The sequence below is a fragment of the Sus scrofa genome, chromosome 9 (assembly GCF_054392235.1).
Source record: "Sus scrofa isolate SSC_HxYL_T2T_F1_AM1 chromosome 9, Sscrofa_HxYL_maternal_Yorkshire_Landrace_v2.0, whole genome shotgun sequence".
Classification (NCBI taxonomy): Eukaryota; Metazoa; Chordata; class Mammalia; order Artiodactyla; family Suidae; genus Sus; species Sus scrofa.
In genome coordinates, this window is record NC_139391.1 from 79675980 (window position 1) to 79693836 (window position 17857).

Genomic DNA, 17857 nt, shown 5'->3' on the forward strand with positions numbered 1-17857 from the left:
GTTATAGACTTGAAATAGGCAACCTAATCAGTAAAAAGCTTACATTTTTTTTTCTCAACACACTAAGAAAGATGTTTACCACAGTGATTAAGAGCCCATCTTTGAATTCAGATGGATCTGAGTTTACTCTCTAGTTCTACCACTTAAAAATTATGTAACTTGAGGGAGATCCTGTCATGGGGTCACAGAAATGAATCTGGCTAGGAACCATGAGGTTGTGAGTTCGATCCCTGGCCTTGCTCAGTGGATTAAGGATCTGGCATTGCCATGAGCTGTGGTGTAGGTCACAGATGCAGCTCGGATCTGATGTTGCTGTGGCTGTGGCATAGGCCAGCAGCTGTAGCTCCAATTGGACCCCTAGCCTGGGAACCTCCATGTGTTGCAGGTGCAGCCCTAAAAAACAAACAAAAAAACCCAACAAAAAAGAAAACAAACAAAAATTATATAGCTTGGAAACGTTACTTAACCCAAATCTGTGTTTACTTATGCCTGTTACTAAAGGCAGTTGTGATAAAGAAATGGAATTAGGTTTCTTTTTTTTTTAAATAAATTTTGTTATATTTATAGTTGTACAATGATCATCAGAACCAAATGGAATTAGGTTTCTTTGGCACAGTGCCTGACGCAATAGTCAATACTTCATAAATATAAATTTTTATATGTGTCTACAGGCCTTTTTACAAATTCTACTTTAAGACTTTGGCTGAACAAGGGAATGTTCCTTCTGGAGGCTGGTTATAACACCCAGTGGGTGTGGCTCTCAGAATACAATGGACCAGGATGACTAAAGGGTGTAGGTGTTTAAAGAGCCCAATAGCAGCTACTGCATTGTTGTGGTATGGAGGATGAAATTAGAGCTGAGACTATAATTGAGCACCTTTATAGGATTAAAGTGCTTTCAAAGAGTTAGAGGATATAAAGATGTTCACTGCCAAATACAGCAATTTCTGGTGAGGTGCTGGGCACTGTCACCATGGAAACCTTTAGAAAGCTTTAGAAAAAGAATGCTACAAAACGAAAGTTTAAGAAAGCCTGCTGAACTAAAGAAAACAAAGTACACAGCAGAGGTGCAAATACTTAAATTCCATACCTTTTGAGAAGCTCGTGTTTTATAGTTTTCAGGTGTATCAGAGAATGTTGTTGTTCCTCAAATTTAAATATCTCCACAGTGGACTCCATGTGGGGATGATTCACAACATAAAGATACACAGTATGGTCTAAAGTGGGAAAAAGGCATAATTTCCAAGAAGTTTGCTTTGATTACATCTGTTATTAGACTTAGTGTCGAACTTTGTCAAGTCCAAGGATTTTTCTTTGACATCTTATATTTGATCCCCACAACCCATCTGATAAGTAAGTCTATTGAAGAAATTGACATCTAATGACTTGTCAGTGATTTCACTCCCACCCAGTGGCAGAGCTGAGCCCAGATGTTTCTGTAGTGCTCTCTTTGGTCTCACCTGCACACTCTCTCTAACAGGAAGATACAGAACTACAGTGGTGCATAAACATGGATGTGGTTTCCCAAGGTGGCCCTTCAATAAGAGAAGTGGGTATAAGTCAGCAAAGTTTTGTTGGGATCTCTTTTCTGTGAGAACTGCCTACATTGCAACACACATTGCAGAAGTGACAGGCCTGGAGTTCCCATTGTGGCTCAGCAGTTAACACACCTGACTAGCATCCATGAGGACATAGGTTCCATCCCTGGCCTTGATGAGTGGGTTAAGGATCTGGCATTGCCGTGAGCTGTGGTGTAGGTTGCAGATGCGGCTTGGATCCTAAATTGCTATGGCTGTGGTGTACGCCAGCGGCTACAACACTGATTAGACCCCTAGCCTGGGAACCTCCATATGCCGCAGGTGCAGCCCTAAAAAGACAAAAAAAAAAAAGTGACACGCCTGTGTACCTATGTTAAAATAAACATTCTCCAACTAGAGAATGAACTTCTAAAACAACTCAACTACCTGAGTTGCAGTAACAATATTCAGTTATTGGTGAACCGAATGGGCGTGGAATGTAAATATGAATGCAGGAGAAAATAGATTAGCCAATTCTAGGTATAACCAACCTCAGGAATGTTCACCTGTCTGTTCTCATACTGGAATGTGAACTTCTGTGACAAGATTGGGGTAGTCTTCTGGCTTCTCAAAGTACTGTTTTCTCACTTACAAGGAGCTCTAAGTGAGATGAGCTTTGGAGTTTGAAAGAGCCTGGCCCCATGTTCTCACTGCAAGAAGTGATCTGCATTTATCTCCCCCGCTCCCTGTTTCTTTGTTTCTTTCTTTCTTTTCTTTCCTTCCTTCCTTCTCTCTCTTTTTTTTTTTCTTTGTCTTTTTAGGGCTGCACTGGCAGCATATGAAAGTTCCCAGGCTAGAGATAGAATCAGAGCTACAGCTGCCGGCCTATGCCACAGCCACATCAACATGCAATCCGAGCCGCATCTGCAACCTACACCGCAGCTCTCAGCAATATCATATCCGTAACCCACTGAGCAAGGCCAGGGAGCGAACCCACACCCTCAAGGATACTTGCTGGGTTCGTTTTCACTGAGCCATAATGGGAACTCCACCTGGTTCCTTTCTTGATGTGGTTTCCAATCGCGAAATGCAGCAAATCAGGCCCTGAGATGCGGGCCTCTGAAACACATGGGCTCCTTTACCAAGTTAGGTAAAAGTACACTCTCACAGATGAGGGTCCCTTCTCCAGTGAAGCATCATATGTAGTTGGGTGTCAGGCAAAAAAGAGGTGACTGTTTAATTATTTATTTAGAGCCAGGAGCCCAAATTCTACCCAAATAAAAAGCACAGGATTAGAAGTAAGACTGCCTGGGTTCTAGTTTGGAAATTGCCATTTCCTAATGACAAAGGTGAAATCACACTTTATTGCATTTCTCTAAACTCCATTTCTTCATCTGTAAAACTGAGTATCAACATCTGCCATGCCTCTCTTACAGGGTTCACTCATTAATTCCTTTAACACATGTTCTTAGAGCACCTAATTTGCAGCAGATGCTGTTCTAGTCTTTGGGAATCCAGCAATGAACTTGTTGTTATGCTTTTATGGTGGTTACATTCTAGAGAAGAAGACAGGGAGGAAATAAGTAGTAAGTAAAGGAATACTGGAGTAGGGAGATTGTCTTCTCCATCTACTCATACCCACAAAAAAGTGACAGGCTTTGGTCTAGAGATAAGAAGGAGCTGGCTAGAGAGCAATAGTGGGAGAGGGAAAGAAAGTTACTATCTCTCCATATTAATTACCATTTTTATGAGTGCCTAAAGAAGAAATACATTGAGAAGATATATAACAAGGTTCATATCCTGAAACAAGATGGTGGAAAGACTCTGCTGAGAAGGTGACATATAAGCAGAAGCCTGAATGATGACGAAGAATAAGCCAGAAGTGGGGGAAAGACATTTCTAGGCAGAGACAACTGCAGATACAAAGGTCCTAAGGTATATAGCATTCTGTAGGACTGAAGGAAGTCCAGTGTGGCTGGTCCAGAGAATCAGGGAGACAGTCATGTCCACTGAAGCTGGAGAGAATGCCCAGATGCCAGAATGTATAGCAGTGCTGCCTAAGACGCCAAGCCATTCTGGAAATTTCGGGTTTATCTTCAGAGTAATGAGAACAATGTGGTGAATTTTCAGAAAGGAGTGACATGATGAGATTTGCTTAAAAAAGAATGCTTGCTTATGAAAATGGTTAGAGGTGGTGTAAGAGGGAAAGTATAATCAGGGTCAGGGTCCACTGCAGAATCCAGGAAAGACATGATGGGGACTTGGACCGGGGTAGTGCATGAGGACGGGGAGGGGTGAGCAGCTTGGAGAGATATCTGCAGGGTAAATTGGATGGAATGCTGGTAACTAGTTGACCAAATGGGGCAGAGAAAGGTGAAGGGTCAAAGTTGGGCCCAGGGTTTCATTTTGAAGAATAAATACATTATATATGAAAATGTTTTGTAAGCTATAAAGCAACACAGAATTGTTAGGTACACTTAATCTTTTAAAGAAAGGCTTGCTAAGCAAATAAACAGCATATATTAAATTCTGGGGGAATAGTAAACCTACTTAATAAAATAGTATTCAAGCATTTTAAAAGATACCCATTTATTTTAAAATGAACAAGTCTCTGTGGGTGCAGACCAAAGGATATATACATAGATCAATGGGATAAGTGGATTGAGATAATTATTAATCATTCTTTTTTGTTCATTAAATCACCCTAGCAAATTTATACTCAATGCGTTTATACTCAACTCCAGTATGTATTTGAAATAATTAAAACCATTTCTTTAAAAACTCTGATTTATAACACTTCCATTTGGCCTTCTCTTCATGTAGTTACTGCTAGTGAGGTTTCATTCTTATTTTCTACATGGTCTACAGGCCCACAAATATTTAAAAATTAAGTTAGTCTGGAATTATGAACTATAAGGTAAAAACATTGGACATTGTTTTAAAGCATATACAGTGCAGTCACAGCTATGCTGTGCTTTTTATAAGTTTTTTAAAGATATAATTCTCCTGTCATTAAATTCACACATTTAAAATGTACAACTTAGTGTATTCACAGAGTTGGACAGCCATAACCATTATCCTGTTCCAGAACATTTTCATTACCCCAAAAAAGAAAACCCATACTGATTATCCATCACTCGCTATTCCCACTTCCCCCCAGTCCTTCCAACCACTGATTTGCTAATTTAATTTTTATCTTTATAAATTTGCCTATTCTGAACACTTAATATAAATGGATATATTATAAATTGTTACAGTATGTGGCCTTTAGTAATTAGTTGTTTCACTTAGGGTCATATTTACAAATTCATCCGTGTTGTAGCATTCATCAATATGTCATTTCTTTCTATTGCCAAATAATATTCCATTATATAAACCTTTTGTTTATGCATTATTTTATGGGAAGTTGGATTATTTTCATCTTTTGAGTATTATGAGTAATGCTTCTATGAATATTTGTGTATAAGCTTTTGTATGGACCTATGTTTTCAGTTCTCACGGGTATATGCCAAGGAGTAGAGTTTCTGCATCATGTGGTAATTCTATGTTTAACATTTTGAGGAACTGCCAAACTGCTTTCAAAAGTGACTGCACCCAATCCTACCAGCAAACTGTAAGGATGCCAGTTTTCCTACATCCTTGCCAGCGTTTGTTATTGTCTGTCTTTTTTTATTATAGCCACTCTAGTTGGTGCAAAGTAGTATCTCGGTATGGTTTTGATTTGCATTTCCCTAATGACTAAGGATATTGAGTATCTTTTCATGTGTTTATTGGCCATTTGTATATCTTTTGGGAATGATGTCTCCTAAAATCCTTTGTCCATTTTTTAGTTGGGTTACTTGTCTTTTTGTTGTTGAGATGTAAGAATTATTTATTTATTCTGAATATAAGCCTCTTAACAGATATTTGATTTACGAATATTTTCTCTTATTCTTTAGGTTGTTTTCACTTCCTTGATGGTGTCTTTTGATGTTTTTAATTTCGATGATGTCTGACTTATCCATTGTTTTCTTTTATGTTGCTTTTTGTCTTTTTTGTTGTTGTTGTTGTTGCTATTTCTTGGGCCGCTCCCGCGGCATATGGAGGTTCCCAGGCTAGGGGTTGAATCGGAGCTGTAGCCACCGGCCTACACCAGAGCCACAGCAATGCGGGATCCGAGCTGCGTCTGCAACCTACACCACAGCTCACGGCAACGCCGGATCGTTAACCCACTGAGCAAGGGCAGGGACCGAACCCGCAACCTCATGGTTCCTAGTCGGATTCGTTAACCACCGCGCCACGACGGGAACTCCTATGTTGCTTTTTAATGTCACATGATTATCATGATTATTTTCAAAAGGCCTTTAATTCTTTCTTTTTTTTTTCTTTTGGCTTTTCAGGGCCGTACTTGTGGCATATGGAAGTTCCCAGGCTAGGGGTTGAATCGGAGCTACAGCTGTTGGTCTACACCACAGCCACAGCACCATGGGATCTGAGTCACATTTGCGACCCATACCACAGCTCATGGCAATGCCAGATCCTTAACCCACTGAACAAGGCCAGGGATCGAACTCACGTCCTCATGATACTGGTCAGATTTGTTTCTGCTGAGCCACAATGGGAGCTCCCAAAGGCCTTTAATTTCTATATTAGATCTCTGAGAACAATATTCACACTGGTTTTGATGGTCAAATGAGAAGAAAGGGGGAGAGGAGAAGGAAGGTGTGATCACAGTGTAGTCTCCCTTCTTTAATTTGATTTTTAAAAATATTTTGACACACATTTATTATCTTATAAATATACATCTTTATGGTGAAATGGCATCTTCCCCCCTTTTACATACATGTGGAGAGGTTAAGGATGAATGCTTTGTACTTCCCTCATTTCCCCCTTATTCTTAAGCATTCAAGCTTTACCTTTGTCAATGAAAGTACTGATCCCATGTGGATTAAATGATGCTTTGTCAAAACCATCACTGATGTTTAGGGCTTGGACCCTTGGGTTTGGCTCATTTAGATCCATCAAGAAGATTTGTCCTGGCTTATCTGGTGCAAAGTTTACCATGCCTGGATAGTTTAATCCCTTTAAAAAAAAATAGAAAATAAGTCTGCATATACATACATATCAAAGCATTATTTTCATATGGAAGCTAAAATCTCAAGGCCTAACAAAAAAGCAAGCTCTAAATTTCTTTTAAATTTCTGGGATTTCACACTGTCAGGTTGCCATTATCTGATCTGAGGGATTAGCAGTGTCATCTTAGCCATCAAGAATGGGAATGGGAATTTGGGAAGAACCTATGTTCAATTTTTAATATAGAGAGAAGGGGTTAAGCCAAACAGTATAAGTGGTATTACTTTGTTTGAGTCTCTTAGCCTGCCTATACTACAAGTTCCTTTATTTAAGCATTTATTTATTTATATTAAAGTATAGTTGATTTGCAATGTTGTGCCAATTTTTATTCTGCAGCAAAGTGATCCAATCAGACATATATATGCATTCCCTTTCTTATATCATCCTTTATCATGAGGTCTATCCCAAGAGACTGGATGTAGTTACCTAATGCTGTACAGTAGGACCTCATTGCTTATCCATTCTAAATGTAATAGTTTGCATCTACTAACCCCAAACTCCCAGTCCATCACACTTCCTCCTCTCTCCCCCTTGGCAACCACAAGTCTGTGCTCTATGTGAGTCTTTTTCTTCTTTGTAGATAGGTTCATTTGTGCCATATTTTAGATTCCACATATAAGTGATACCATATGTTATTTGTCTTTCTCTTTCTTACTTCACTTAATATGATAATCTGTTGCTGCAAACAGTTTCCTCATTTATAAAATGAGAAAGTGAAAATATTTAATTGCTAAGATTTCTTTCTAGCCCCGATATTCTATAGCTGACCTTCCTCAAAGCAGAGAGAAGGGGTGTATGGTTTCATTGCATTGTTCCCATCCTACATCCATTATATTATGTAGTGACAAAGAGGACAATCATCCAAGAATTAACTTAGGGGAACCAGTTTCATAAAGTAGACTGTTTATGACCTATTTTGTTCCTATAGATATATGTGAAGATTTTGGTGTGAAACCTTTTCTTCAAATATTGTAAAAAGTTCATTCCAATAACTTGGACAGTGGCTCTTTCTACCAGTAATAGCCATCCTAAATGGACTGGGCCTTTGCTGCATCCCCAGTCCATTATGTATATCAGCATTAACAACCTCGTAACTTTTATTGTACCCTCATTTCTATTTATAGTCAGATTAAATTCTCTCCTTCTTTCTCTCTCCCTCCATCATTCTTCCTACTCTATCGTCTCCCTTTCTCTCATTCTCCCCTCCCTTCCTTACAAGTATACACACACACACACACATACATGCACACTTATACTATTCCTGGCGCTTCCACTGCTCCCAGCCCCACTCCAGGGCGAGTTAATCTTTAGTTCCAAACAACCCCACCTATATCTTTAAGGTTTTCTTGAAACAGTCCCTCTATCCTTAAGTCTCATTAGAAAAGTGGCTTTCCCGAGACAACACTGGCACCACTGAAGCACATCAGAGGAATGGCTATTCCCTCCTTCATTCTCCTTAAGTCACCACATCTAGGGGAGAGACCAGCATGCCCCTAGGCACTAACTTCTACTTCTAGACCTTGAATCTTCTATCATCAGTCAAGGGCCCATCTTCTAAGGAAGACTCACTCTTTGCTCACTGGTTCCTTGTCACATTCTCTACCAAATCCCTTTGCCCTGTTCAAGCTTTTATATAGGGCTAGCCTAAAATCAGGTTGAAAAACACTGCAGTTATCATCTCAACTTCAACCAGATTTTCAATATTCTTTATCAATATTCGTGTTCATTCTAATAGGTAATCTATTGCATAAACCCAAATGTCTATTCTAAATTTATTTCATTATCTTCTAGAGCCCACACTATCGTCCTCCATTCTTAATGAATGACTTTACCTCTTATTTCACTGAAAAAAATCCCATACCATTCAATGAGAGTTTCCTGATTCCCTTCGTTCTATCTCAATAATTCTTCGGTTTTATCAATTCTCTTCCTTTCTCCCTCTTTTCTTAAGGAAAGAGTATGCTCCTTCTGTTCTTAATCCTACACTGTTTATTTGGTTCCCTTGTCTTTAGGGCCTGTCTATAAAAATCACATCTTTTCTCTCTTGCTTTACCACTATTCTTCACCAGCGCCTTCTTTTGCTTGAAAAATTGCTCATTTCTCCTTCTTTTAAAATCTTTTCCATCTTTACTACTTCAAGCTGGCATTTTCCTCACCTTCCCTTCACTGTTAAATTTCTTAGAAACATCACTTGACTTTGTTGCCTGATTTGAATTGCTCCCACTCTTAATTCCCTGGTATCAGTAGTCTGCCAGTCTATAGAACTGTCTCTATAAAGGTCATATCAGTGGCATCCAAAAGGCCTTATCTGATAACCCTTCTCCATTTCTTTATCTGTATCTCTGTGGCATTTGACACTATGGCAGAACCTTTATGTCAAAACTTCTTGTCAAAAAATCAAAAGCAGAATTTCCAGATAGAATTCCTGCTTCTCTTCCTAACTTTTACCCCTTCTATCCTCATCCATCCCCTTTCCTTCTCATTCTATGCTCTTTCCTTAAAGATTTTATTTGTAGGTATTGAAGGTATTTCTCCTATACCAGTGATTTTCAAATCTGCACATTTCCCTGGAACTTCTCTCTGGAGCCCTAGCTTGCATCCCAACCTTTTTTCCTTAGAGGAGTGCAAAATCAAATGCTTAAAACCAGAATTAGCAATCTCTCCTTGAATCCTTTCTGTCCTTCATATCTGTTCCTTCTGTTAAGGGAATCACTGCTCTCCCCAGTATCAGGCCATAAAACTGAGTCTCCAAGTCCACCCTTTCCTCCATAGGCAATTTGTCATTAAGCCCGGTGGCATAGATAATGATAACATTGGGGGGAAAAAGTCAGAGACATAGAATCCTTTCCCTTTTCACCTAAGGGAAAATTTTCCTTTTCCTAAGGAAAATTAAGCTCTAAGAAGTAAATTGCCTAATCAATCATATCATTAATTGTACAGCCTCTTTGTACCATGTCATAAAGAAAATTTTGACAGTAGGGAATGTTGCTTAGGAAGGCAGCTCAAGGCAGAACACCACAATAAGTACAGTAGGAGACTAGGGGAACATGAGGGCATTTTCCAGTTATCAGAAAGACTAGGTGCTCTAGGAATTGAAATGATTTAATAGAGAAATAAGAATGGGGCAAGCAAACTTAGCCTACATTAAGTTTCATCAGGAATGAAAATCTTCAATGAAATGGTTCATAATCACCTGATTTTCTGTTTAAGGCAGTTGGGTAAAACTCTATGGCAAGTGATTGCTAGCAGTTCTTTTGAGACCAGTCACCACTGAAAATGGTGAAAATCACCTGTATATATAGGTATCTTATTTCCACCAACAAACCACAGGCACTGAATTCCTCTACTGCCCTCATTCACTGGTGCGTACATTAGTACGTGTGCACCAGGTACTGTGTAAGGTGTTAAGTGTGATGATGAACCCTCTAGAGTCCTGGTCTGAAAAGGTTTGAAATCCAGGGAGACAGCACCAAGCAAGTGCATTAGATATGGCATGGCATCTGAGAACCTAACCACAGAGAACCTGCAGGACCACAGAAGAGCCACCTTGCCTAGAAAAAGAGTGTTAAGGATTTTCATGAGGAATTAAGTGCCACCACAGTGAGCCCTCATAGAGAACTAGGAGTTAGCCAGGACATGTGAAGGGGAGAGTAACCTTGCAGGCAAAGATCGTGCTAAGTCCCAAGATAAGGGAGCAAATAGCCTGCTTGGTACTTCTAAATAGACTAAAAATACCTATTGCACAGAATTACTCTCTCAATCAGCAGCTCCCAAATGTGTTCTAGGATGGCAAGAAAGGGCAATAGGAGAAACCAAGAAGAACAAGGACTTGGATTTATTGCAGTACAAAAAGATTAAAAATAAGCAAAGAACATTATCCTTATTCTGTAAGAATGAGTTGTTTGTTATTTTACAAAAAGAGCTAACATTTGTCATGGAATTATTTGTGATGAAAATTTCTACTTTATGTATAGGAAGAATTCAGTACATTTAGTTCTATGAAAATAGAAAAGAAACATACAGTAGGAACTACAAATATTATTTCCCAACAGAAAAGAAATCTCCTAGCTATAAAGTAATTATTTTCAAAGAACTATTTGGCATAACATTGAAAATCTAAATTGACAATAGATAATACAAGTCAGCAAAGAAAAAGCTTTTCTAAACAGCTTTGTTTTATTTTTGGTTTTGGAGGAAAACTAAAGAAATAAAATCCCTCCCACGCACCCACTCACCCCCACATGTACCACCACCAGGAGCAGTTTAAAATCCAAATGAGACCCTGACTACACTTGAGAATTTAGAAATTGGGACCGTTAAAAAATATTTTCTGTGCCCCTTTTTTGGCCAAAAAGACATAGATTTTGAAAATTTATGTTATTCCATAGTATTTTATTGGCAAAAATGGAATATTAGAACATGCAATTCTAGCAATCAGAATTCACATTGGAAATGTAGTCAATCTACTTTTTTCAAAATCCTAGGTCCTATTCTAAATCGCAACTGTTTTAATAAGTATGTGATAATTTCTAACATCTTCACAACATGTACATTTTAATTTACTGAAATTCAGTCCTTTGCATGGCCTCCTGATCATCCTAAACATGTGAAAGTGGTGTTGGGAATGAAATGTAGATTTTTCCCTCCTTCTTTTTGAAAGAGATTCTCTCTGAATGGCAAGAAACCCAAGACGGAAAAATGCCCAGGGTTCTGAATCGAGTAACACGGTTAACATTTAATCCACAAACATTTCCTGAGCTCCAAACACTGGCAGGCATGATGAGAGGGATACTAGTTAGTGAGAAGATGACTTCTAGAAGTTATCTAGTGAGACCTAGCCATTAGGGCAATGATAAGGATGGACAGCAGCAGGGGAAATCTGGAGCTCATCTAGGAATTGAATAGAATTCAATGTATATTTATTGAGACCCTACTGGGTATGTAATTGCCCAGGGAGCTGCCCACCAAGAGGCAGACAAGCCTAGCATTCCTGTGGTGTCCTAATTAGCCCTTTTTGGCTTTTTTAGTTGACTGGTTTACCCATGGGTGGGAGGAGTGTGCAGGGCTCCATCTAGCAGCTCTAGTCAGCAACATTAATGTACTGTCCATATAGCTATTGACATGAGCACCTGAGGAGCATGGAAAATACTCACGGTAGAGATAAAAGCCAGCCCACTAGGAAGTATATCAATATCTTCAGAGCCATTTTCTGCAAAAGAAGTGGAGGATCAGAAAGATGCAGAAAGAAGAATGAATTCTTCTTTAATTATGAAGAATTAAAAAGTAAATCTCACACACAGTCAAGACTTTGAACTTTTGGAGACTACCTTAACTTTTTCAACTATTTACTTGGGAAACTCTATTAAGTTTCAGGAATCCTGCATGTTACTCCACAGTAAAACCTTAGCCAGACTCCTAAAATACTAAATTCTTTTTTCAGAAGTCCATTTTCAGGAGAAAAAGGCAAATAACTATAAAATAAATTCATATCCTTGAGTTTTATTTTTTTAGTATAGTTGATTCACTATATTGTGCCAATTTCTATTGTACAGTAAAGTGACTCAGTCATATATATATATATATAATATATATATCATATATGAATATCTCCTGGATTTATTCTTTAAATAAAAACTCCCAGGGTATGTCCTAAGAGATTCAGCTTTACTCCCCGTAGAAGACTGATCTACAGACCAAGTGATAACATTGGAAAGTCATCACTGTGAAGGTCTCTCAAAGGCCTCTCTGTCCAGTATTTCCTCACCTTCAACTTGTTGAGGCCTGAAAAATCTATAATTCTCCAATCATATTGGGAAATGATGGACTAATTGTTCTCTGTTATAAAAGCAATAGATCTTAGGTTGGGCTCTTCAATATAAATGAATTTGACAGATATCTGTCAGATCTCCTTCTCATGGAGAGCTGGTTGTGAGCATTTTTCTATGGAAAGAGGCATATAATAAGTAAGTTATGACTGAACATGATGAAAAAGGGTTTCACGTGGCTCCTTAGTAGAGAGACCCACATTATGATGTGGTCCCAAGAAGGTAGCATTGAGGATGAAGGAAAAAGTTATCTAGTGTGGCAAACTGTAATTTACAGATATAGTAGAAACAAGATGTATCAAAGCCACATGCTCTTCTTAAAATGTGATGTTGATACTCTTCCATCAAGAGGTTAGGTCTTTATTCTCTCCCCTTGAACCTAGGTGGACTTTTGTAACTGATTTGACAAACAGAATGAGGTGGAAGTGATGCCACCTGATCTACAGGGTAAAGTCATAACCAAACCTGCCACTACTCATTTCTCTCTCAAGGCATGCAACCTGGGAGGCCTGAATCCAAATTTAAGAAGTCTGGCTACTTGGAGGCTACTCAGGAGAGACTGTGGAGGGACCATTCAAGGTAGAGAAAACTCCTAGAGAAGTCTCAGATGACTTTGGTTCCCAGCCTTTGAGTCACCTTAGCTGATTCAAATGGAACAAAGATTAGCTGTCTCTACCAGGCCCTGCCAAAACTGCAAACTCAGCAAAATAACTATTGCCATTTTATGTCACTAAGTTTTGTGTTGGCTTGCTGTGCAGCTATAGTAAATGGAACATGTGGGAAAATGGTTACCTGATGCAATCGGTTATTAGTGTGTTAAAAGGCAGTTGAGGGAGGATAGAGGAGAATGGGGGGAAAGAAAAGTAGAATGAAGATGAAGAAAATGCAAATTTGAATCAAGAGGATGATAAGCAACAGGCAATAAAAACTGGAGGACAAAGATGCATTCAAACTGGCTATACTGAAGGTTGAACTTAATCTGCAACTAGTAACCTGAAAATCAAATTAATCAGAGCTTTTCATTTTTTAAGCATTCCGGTTAATCAAGATTGACTATATATAGTTTTGATGGCCTGGAAGATTTAGCACATTTTCTCACATGGAGTAAATAGACATTGGGAGAATCCAGCAAAAAGAATAAAGCAATCTTAAAAATCATGTTGAGGAGTTCCTGTTGTGGTTCAATGGAAATGAATCCAACTAGTATTCATGAGGGTGTGGGTTCAATCCCTGGCCTTGCTCAGTGGGTCAGGGATCTGGAGGCATGGCCGTGAGCTGTGGTATAGGTCACAGATGAGGCTCAGATCCCAAGTTGCTGTGGCTGTGGGGTAGGCTGGCAGCTACAGCCCCACTTAGACTTGTAGCCTGGGAACTGAGGATCTGAGCCACATCTGCTATCTACACCACAGCTCACAGCAGCACTGGATCCATGACCTACTGATTGAGGCCAGGGATCGAACCGGCATCCTCATGGATACTAGCTGGGTTCATTTCTGCTGAGCCACAACAGGAACTCCTCCACTTTTCTATATTTTTTATTTCACTGGATGATACTCCCATCCCCCCAAGTACACAAAGTAGTTATCTTAAGAGTTATCTATCTTTTAATGTCTTCCTTTTCCTTACTCCCCAAATACAACTGATCACATCTTTCAGGCTCTAGAACTCCCTCCTTAATCTCTGTATAGCTTCCTGATAGGTCAGCTTTGCTCCCCTATAGCAATTCTCTGCACTGCTGACAGTCATCTTTTTAAAGTGCAAAACTGACCTTGTTATGCCCCTACTTAAAACCCTTCAAAGGTCCACTAGGGCTGGCAGTATAAATCCCAAGCCCTTTGGCCCAGATCCCAAATTCTCCACGTCTTGGCCCTGGTCTCAATTCTTCTGGCTCCCACTCTTCGTTTTTGACTCCAGGTGTTTTGCAGTGCTTCTGTTGGCAGTTCCTGAAATGTGCCTTAGGCATGCAGGTGAACAAGTATGTTTCTTGGCAACTCACACCTTTCCCACATCACCCTCACCTCTACTTGGCTGAGTACCATGGGTTCTTAGAGATGAACCTGGGCACTACCTCCTCAGCCTTTTCAATCTCTCTGGGTTCCAACGTCCATTTTATGTACTAATATGGTCACCTGTGACCACCTCCACCATAATATTTTCTACGCTTGGGCTGCAAACTTCTGTTCATTTGTTAACTTCCTACCAGAAAGATAGCTTCCTGGGAACAAGGACCAGGTTTTATTCAGTACAAGATCCTTGCACCCAATATAATACCTGTCTTTTCAATAAAAGCTGATTGGCTGACTAAAAAAGATAAACTGCTTTAGTTTCTTGAACTTTGCCTTGTCTTGAGATTAAATTATTGACAAGTGAGCGCTAATTTCTGAGTAGAAGTTGTCCTGCATTGAATGCTCTCTGTTGGCTTTTACTCTTGCAAACACTATTTTATATACCTCCTGTGATGGTAGTAACCTTACTTGAATAACTCACCTGCAATAGCAGTGGGCATTTTCCAGAGGTGCCATGCTAGTCTTTAAAAGATGAACTTAGTAAACAAAGATTTTTGAAGTATGATTTCTGGAGGCTAGAATTATTTTTACCTTTCAACCTTTCTTCTCAGGAAGAATACAGGGGAAGGAAAACAAAAAGAGGGAGAGTTTATTCTGCTAATAAAATTAACCACAAAAGTCTAGGTCTTGAAGAAAACACAAATAAGAATTTTTCCCTAGCTTTGTTACTCCTTGTTGCACTCTGCCTACAGTCCTTTAGTGTTTTCCATTGCTTCATAAAACTTTTCACTTTCAAATAGTTGGGTCTTACTATTAAATATTATTAAATAACACTTATTAAAGTGTTATTTCATTAGTGAACTTTATTTAAATATCCAGCCTGCCTTGTCTTGGTCAGTTCTATTTATTAATATTTCACTTTTTGCATCTCATATTTTCTGTTTTCTGCTCTTGTACTTCCCTGAAGCATCATAATAAAAATGTGCTGTCAGTAGATAAGAAAGGCAGTGTTACACAACAGAGAGTCCAAAAGCATAGAATAAAACTGCCCTGCCTCATAATCTAATCCTGTTACCCTCTAGTTCTGGACCACTGGACAAATAACTCCACTCTTCTGGGTGTCACTTTCCTAATCTACAAGGACAGATGGCAGCACCCACCGTACAGGATGGTTGTGATGATGATGTAAATGTTTCCAAAGGACTCAGCAGAATGCTCATAGACAGTAGGCTTTGATAAAGCAGTATTAATTTTTTAGATATATAGCCATATTGTCCTATTGACAGATGACCCATGATCATTCTCACTTGTTTAGTTTTGCAAATATAAAATGTACATATGCCAGCAGACATGAGAACTAACATGGCATTTTTTTTTCTTCTGCTCTAGTTTTAACTTCTCAAGTCTATTTGAATCATACAGTCTGAGAGTTGGACTAGACTTTAGCAATGATCTAGTCTAATTATCTATCTAAATTACTTGGCAGGCTCTCATCTTTTGAGAGATATATATGTGTAGTCCATATGAATATTACTACACAAGACAGGAAACAAATGAGTGAATGTTACATTTCTTTATTTTTTAAATCAAATTAAATTTGACTCCAAGCCCACATTCCACAAAACTGGAAGGAAATTCAGTCTGAGTCATTACTGGGTCTCTTTGGCAGGGTTTGTGCGCATATCATAGGTGGTGGATTTTAAAATGATCTTGAATACTTGGGAAAGTCTGTCTGGTCTTTATTCTACCCTAGTCACCACTGAATCACTCACTGCCAGGCCGACCTGGTCCCTTTAATTTAGGCAGTTCTGCCTCTTCCAAGTCCTGCGTGTGTACACATGATCTTTACTCAGGCTATGAACCAGCCCCCCTAAAGATACCTTGTAGCCATTCCTCCCCAGATCTTGATCTTCCCCCAGAATGGGGCAAGGGTCCATGTTATCAAAAAATATATATCCCTGCATTCTTATCCCATCTCCATCAGAATGCCTTGAAGGAGCTAAGATTTTTGAAAACCAAAATCAGGAAGGAGTTTGTCTTCAGTTGCTCTGATTTCTAGCCAGCAGCACAGAACTCATCTAAGCCCAGGGTGCACAAGGGCCAGGCTACTACTCTCCTTTTTTTTAGAAATTGAGGGGTGAGGGGAAGACAGCAAACCAAAATCAAAAGGGCTCTTTTTTTTCTAATACATATCAGAATTATATATATAGTAACATATCTTGAAGAGCTATATTATATATATATATATAAAAAAAACTTATATCACAATAAACTATGCTGTCATCCTGTCGCAAAACTGAAATAAGTCAGAGTCCATGACCCTAGGAGACTTACAGTTTGATTGTGAAAGAGAGAACACTGCTGGCTCTAAAATAAAGCATGTGGTAGATGTCACAAGTGAAGCTGTTGGTTTCAGTGTGCTGTGAAAGTTGAGACATAGGAGAGGAACTTCCAGCTGATTTCAGCAGGCAGAGATGAAAAAAATCAGTGAAGGTAATTTCATAAGCAAAGGTGAGAAAATGAAAGAACACATTCCTGGAACAGTAAACGGCATCTAGCTAGAATTTTTTTTTTTTTTTCTAATAGCATTATCAGGGAGAGTGAAAGGCTTGGAGCCAGAATAAGCAGTTGAGTCACTAAGGAGTAAATAGAATTAGTTAGTTCTGTGTCAGGACCCAGGGAAGGCCAACATGTTTCCCATAAAACAGTGAGAGACAAGGAGAAAACAAATGGTTCCTAAATTTTGAACTGAGTCTCTTTGAGAATGAGGATATCTTGCTTAGGAGAATTCTAGAAGAAGTGCTGGTTAAGGGTGGGGATATGAAGGAGGAAATGACAGAAGGGTTAAGTAGATCTCAGACCGGAAAAGAAGGCCTGCGGTTTGAGAGATCAGGGATCCAGCAACAGATTTTTGATTAATTTTTTTAAACATCTCAATCAGTTGTAAGCACCTTCAGACTAAAGGCTAAGTCATATTTTTTTGTTTGTTTGTTTGTTTGTTTTTCTGTTTTTTTGCTATTTCTTTGGGCCGCTCCCGCGGCATATGGAGGTTCCCCGGCTAGGGGTCTAATCAGAGCTGTAGCCATTGGCCTACGCCAGAGCCACAGCAACACGGGATCCGAGCCACGTCTGCAACCTACACCACAGCTCACGGCAACGCCGGATCCTTAACCCACTGAGCAAGGGCAGGGACCAAACCCGCAACCTCATGGTTCCTAGTCGGATTCGTTAACCACTGAGCCACGACGGGAACTGCAAGGCTAAGTCATATTTATCTTAATACTTGCAGATAAATTTTGAAGGAAGTGACACTTAAAGCTAGGAATCTCATCTAGGTGAGGGAAGAAGAAAGAAGAGAAGATGGGCAACAGAAGATGACAGAGAGGGAAGTGAAATG

The 17857-nt window shown here is 39.3% G+C and overlaps 2 protein-coding genes across 3 annotated transcripts in view; one reads left to right on the forward strand and one right to left on the reverse strand.

The window, feature by feature from the left end:
* ASB4 (ankyrin repeat and SOCS box containing 4) overlaps positions 1 to 17857 on the forward strand; it is a 431270-nt gene that overhangs the window by 23929 nt on the left and 389484 nt on the right. The window lies entirely within an intron of this gene.
* Positions 1 to 17857, reverse strand: part of PON3 (paraoxonase 3) — a 31962-nt gene that overhangs the window by 12002 nt on the left and 2103 nt on the right. For both annotated transcript variants that reach the window (XM_021102270.2, NM_001044604.1), the window contains 3 exon segments: positions 11783 to 11838; positions 6413 to 6578; positions 1091 to 1217 (listed from right to left, as the gene is read on the reverse strand). In XM_021102270.2, coding sequence (XP_020957929.1) covers positions 1091 to 1217; positions 6413 to 6578; positions 11783 to 11838 — 349 coding nt within the window.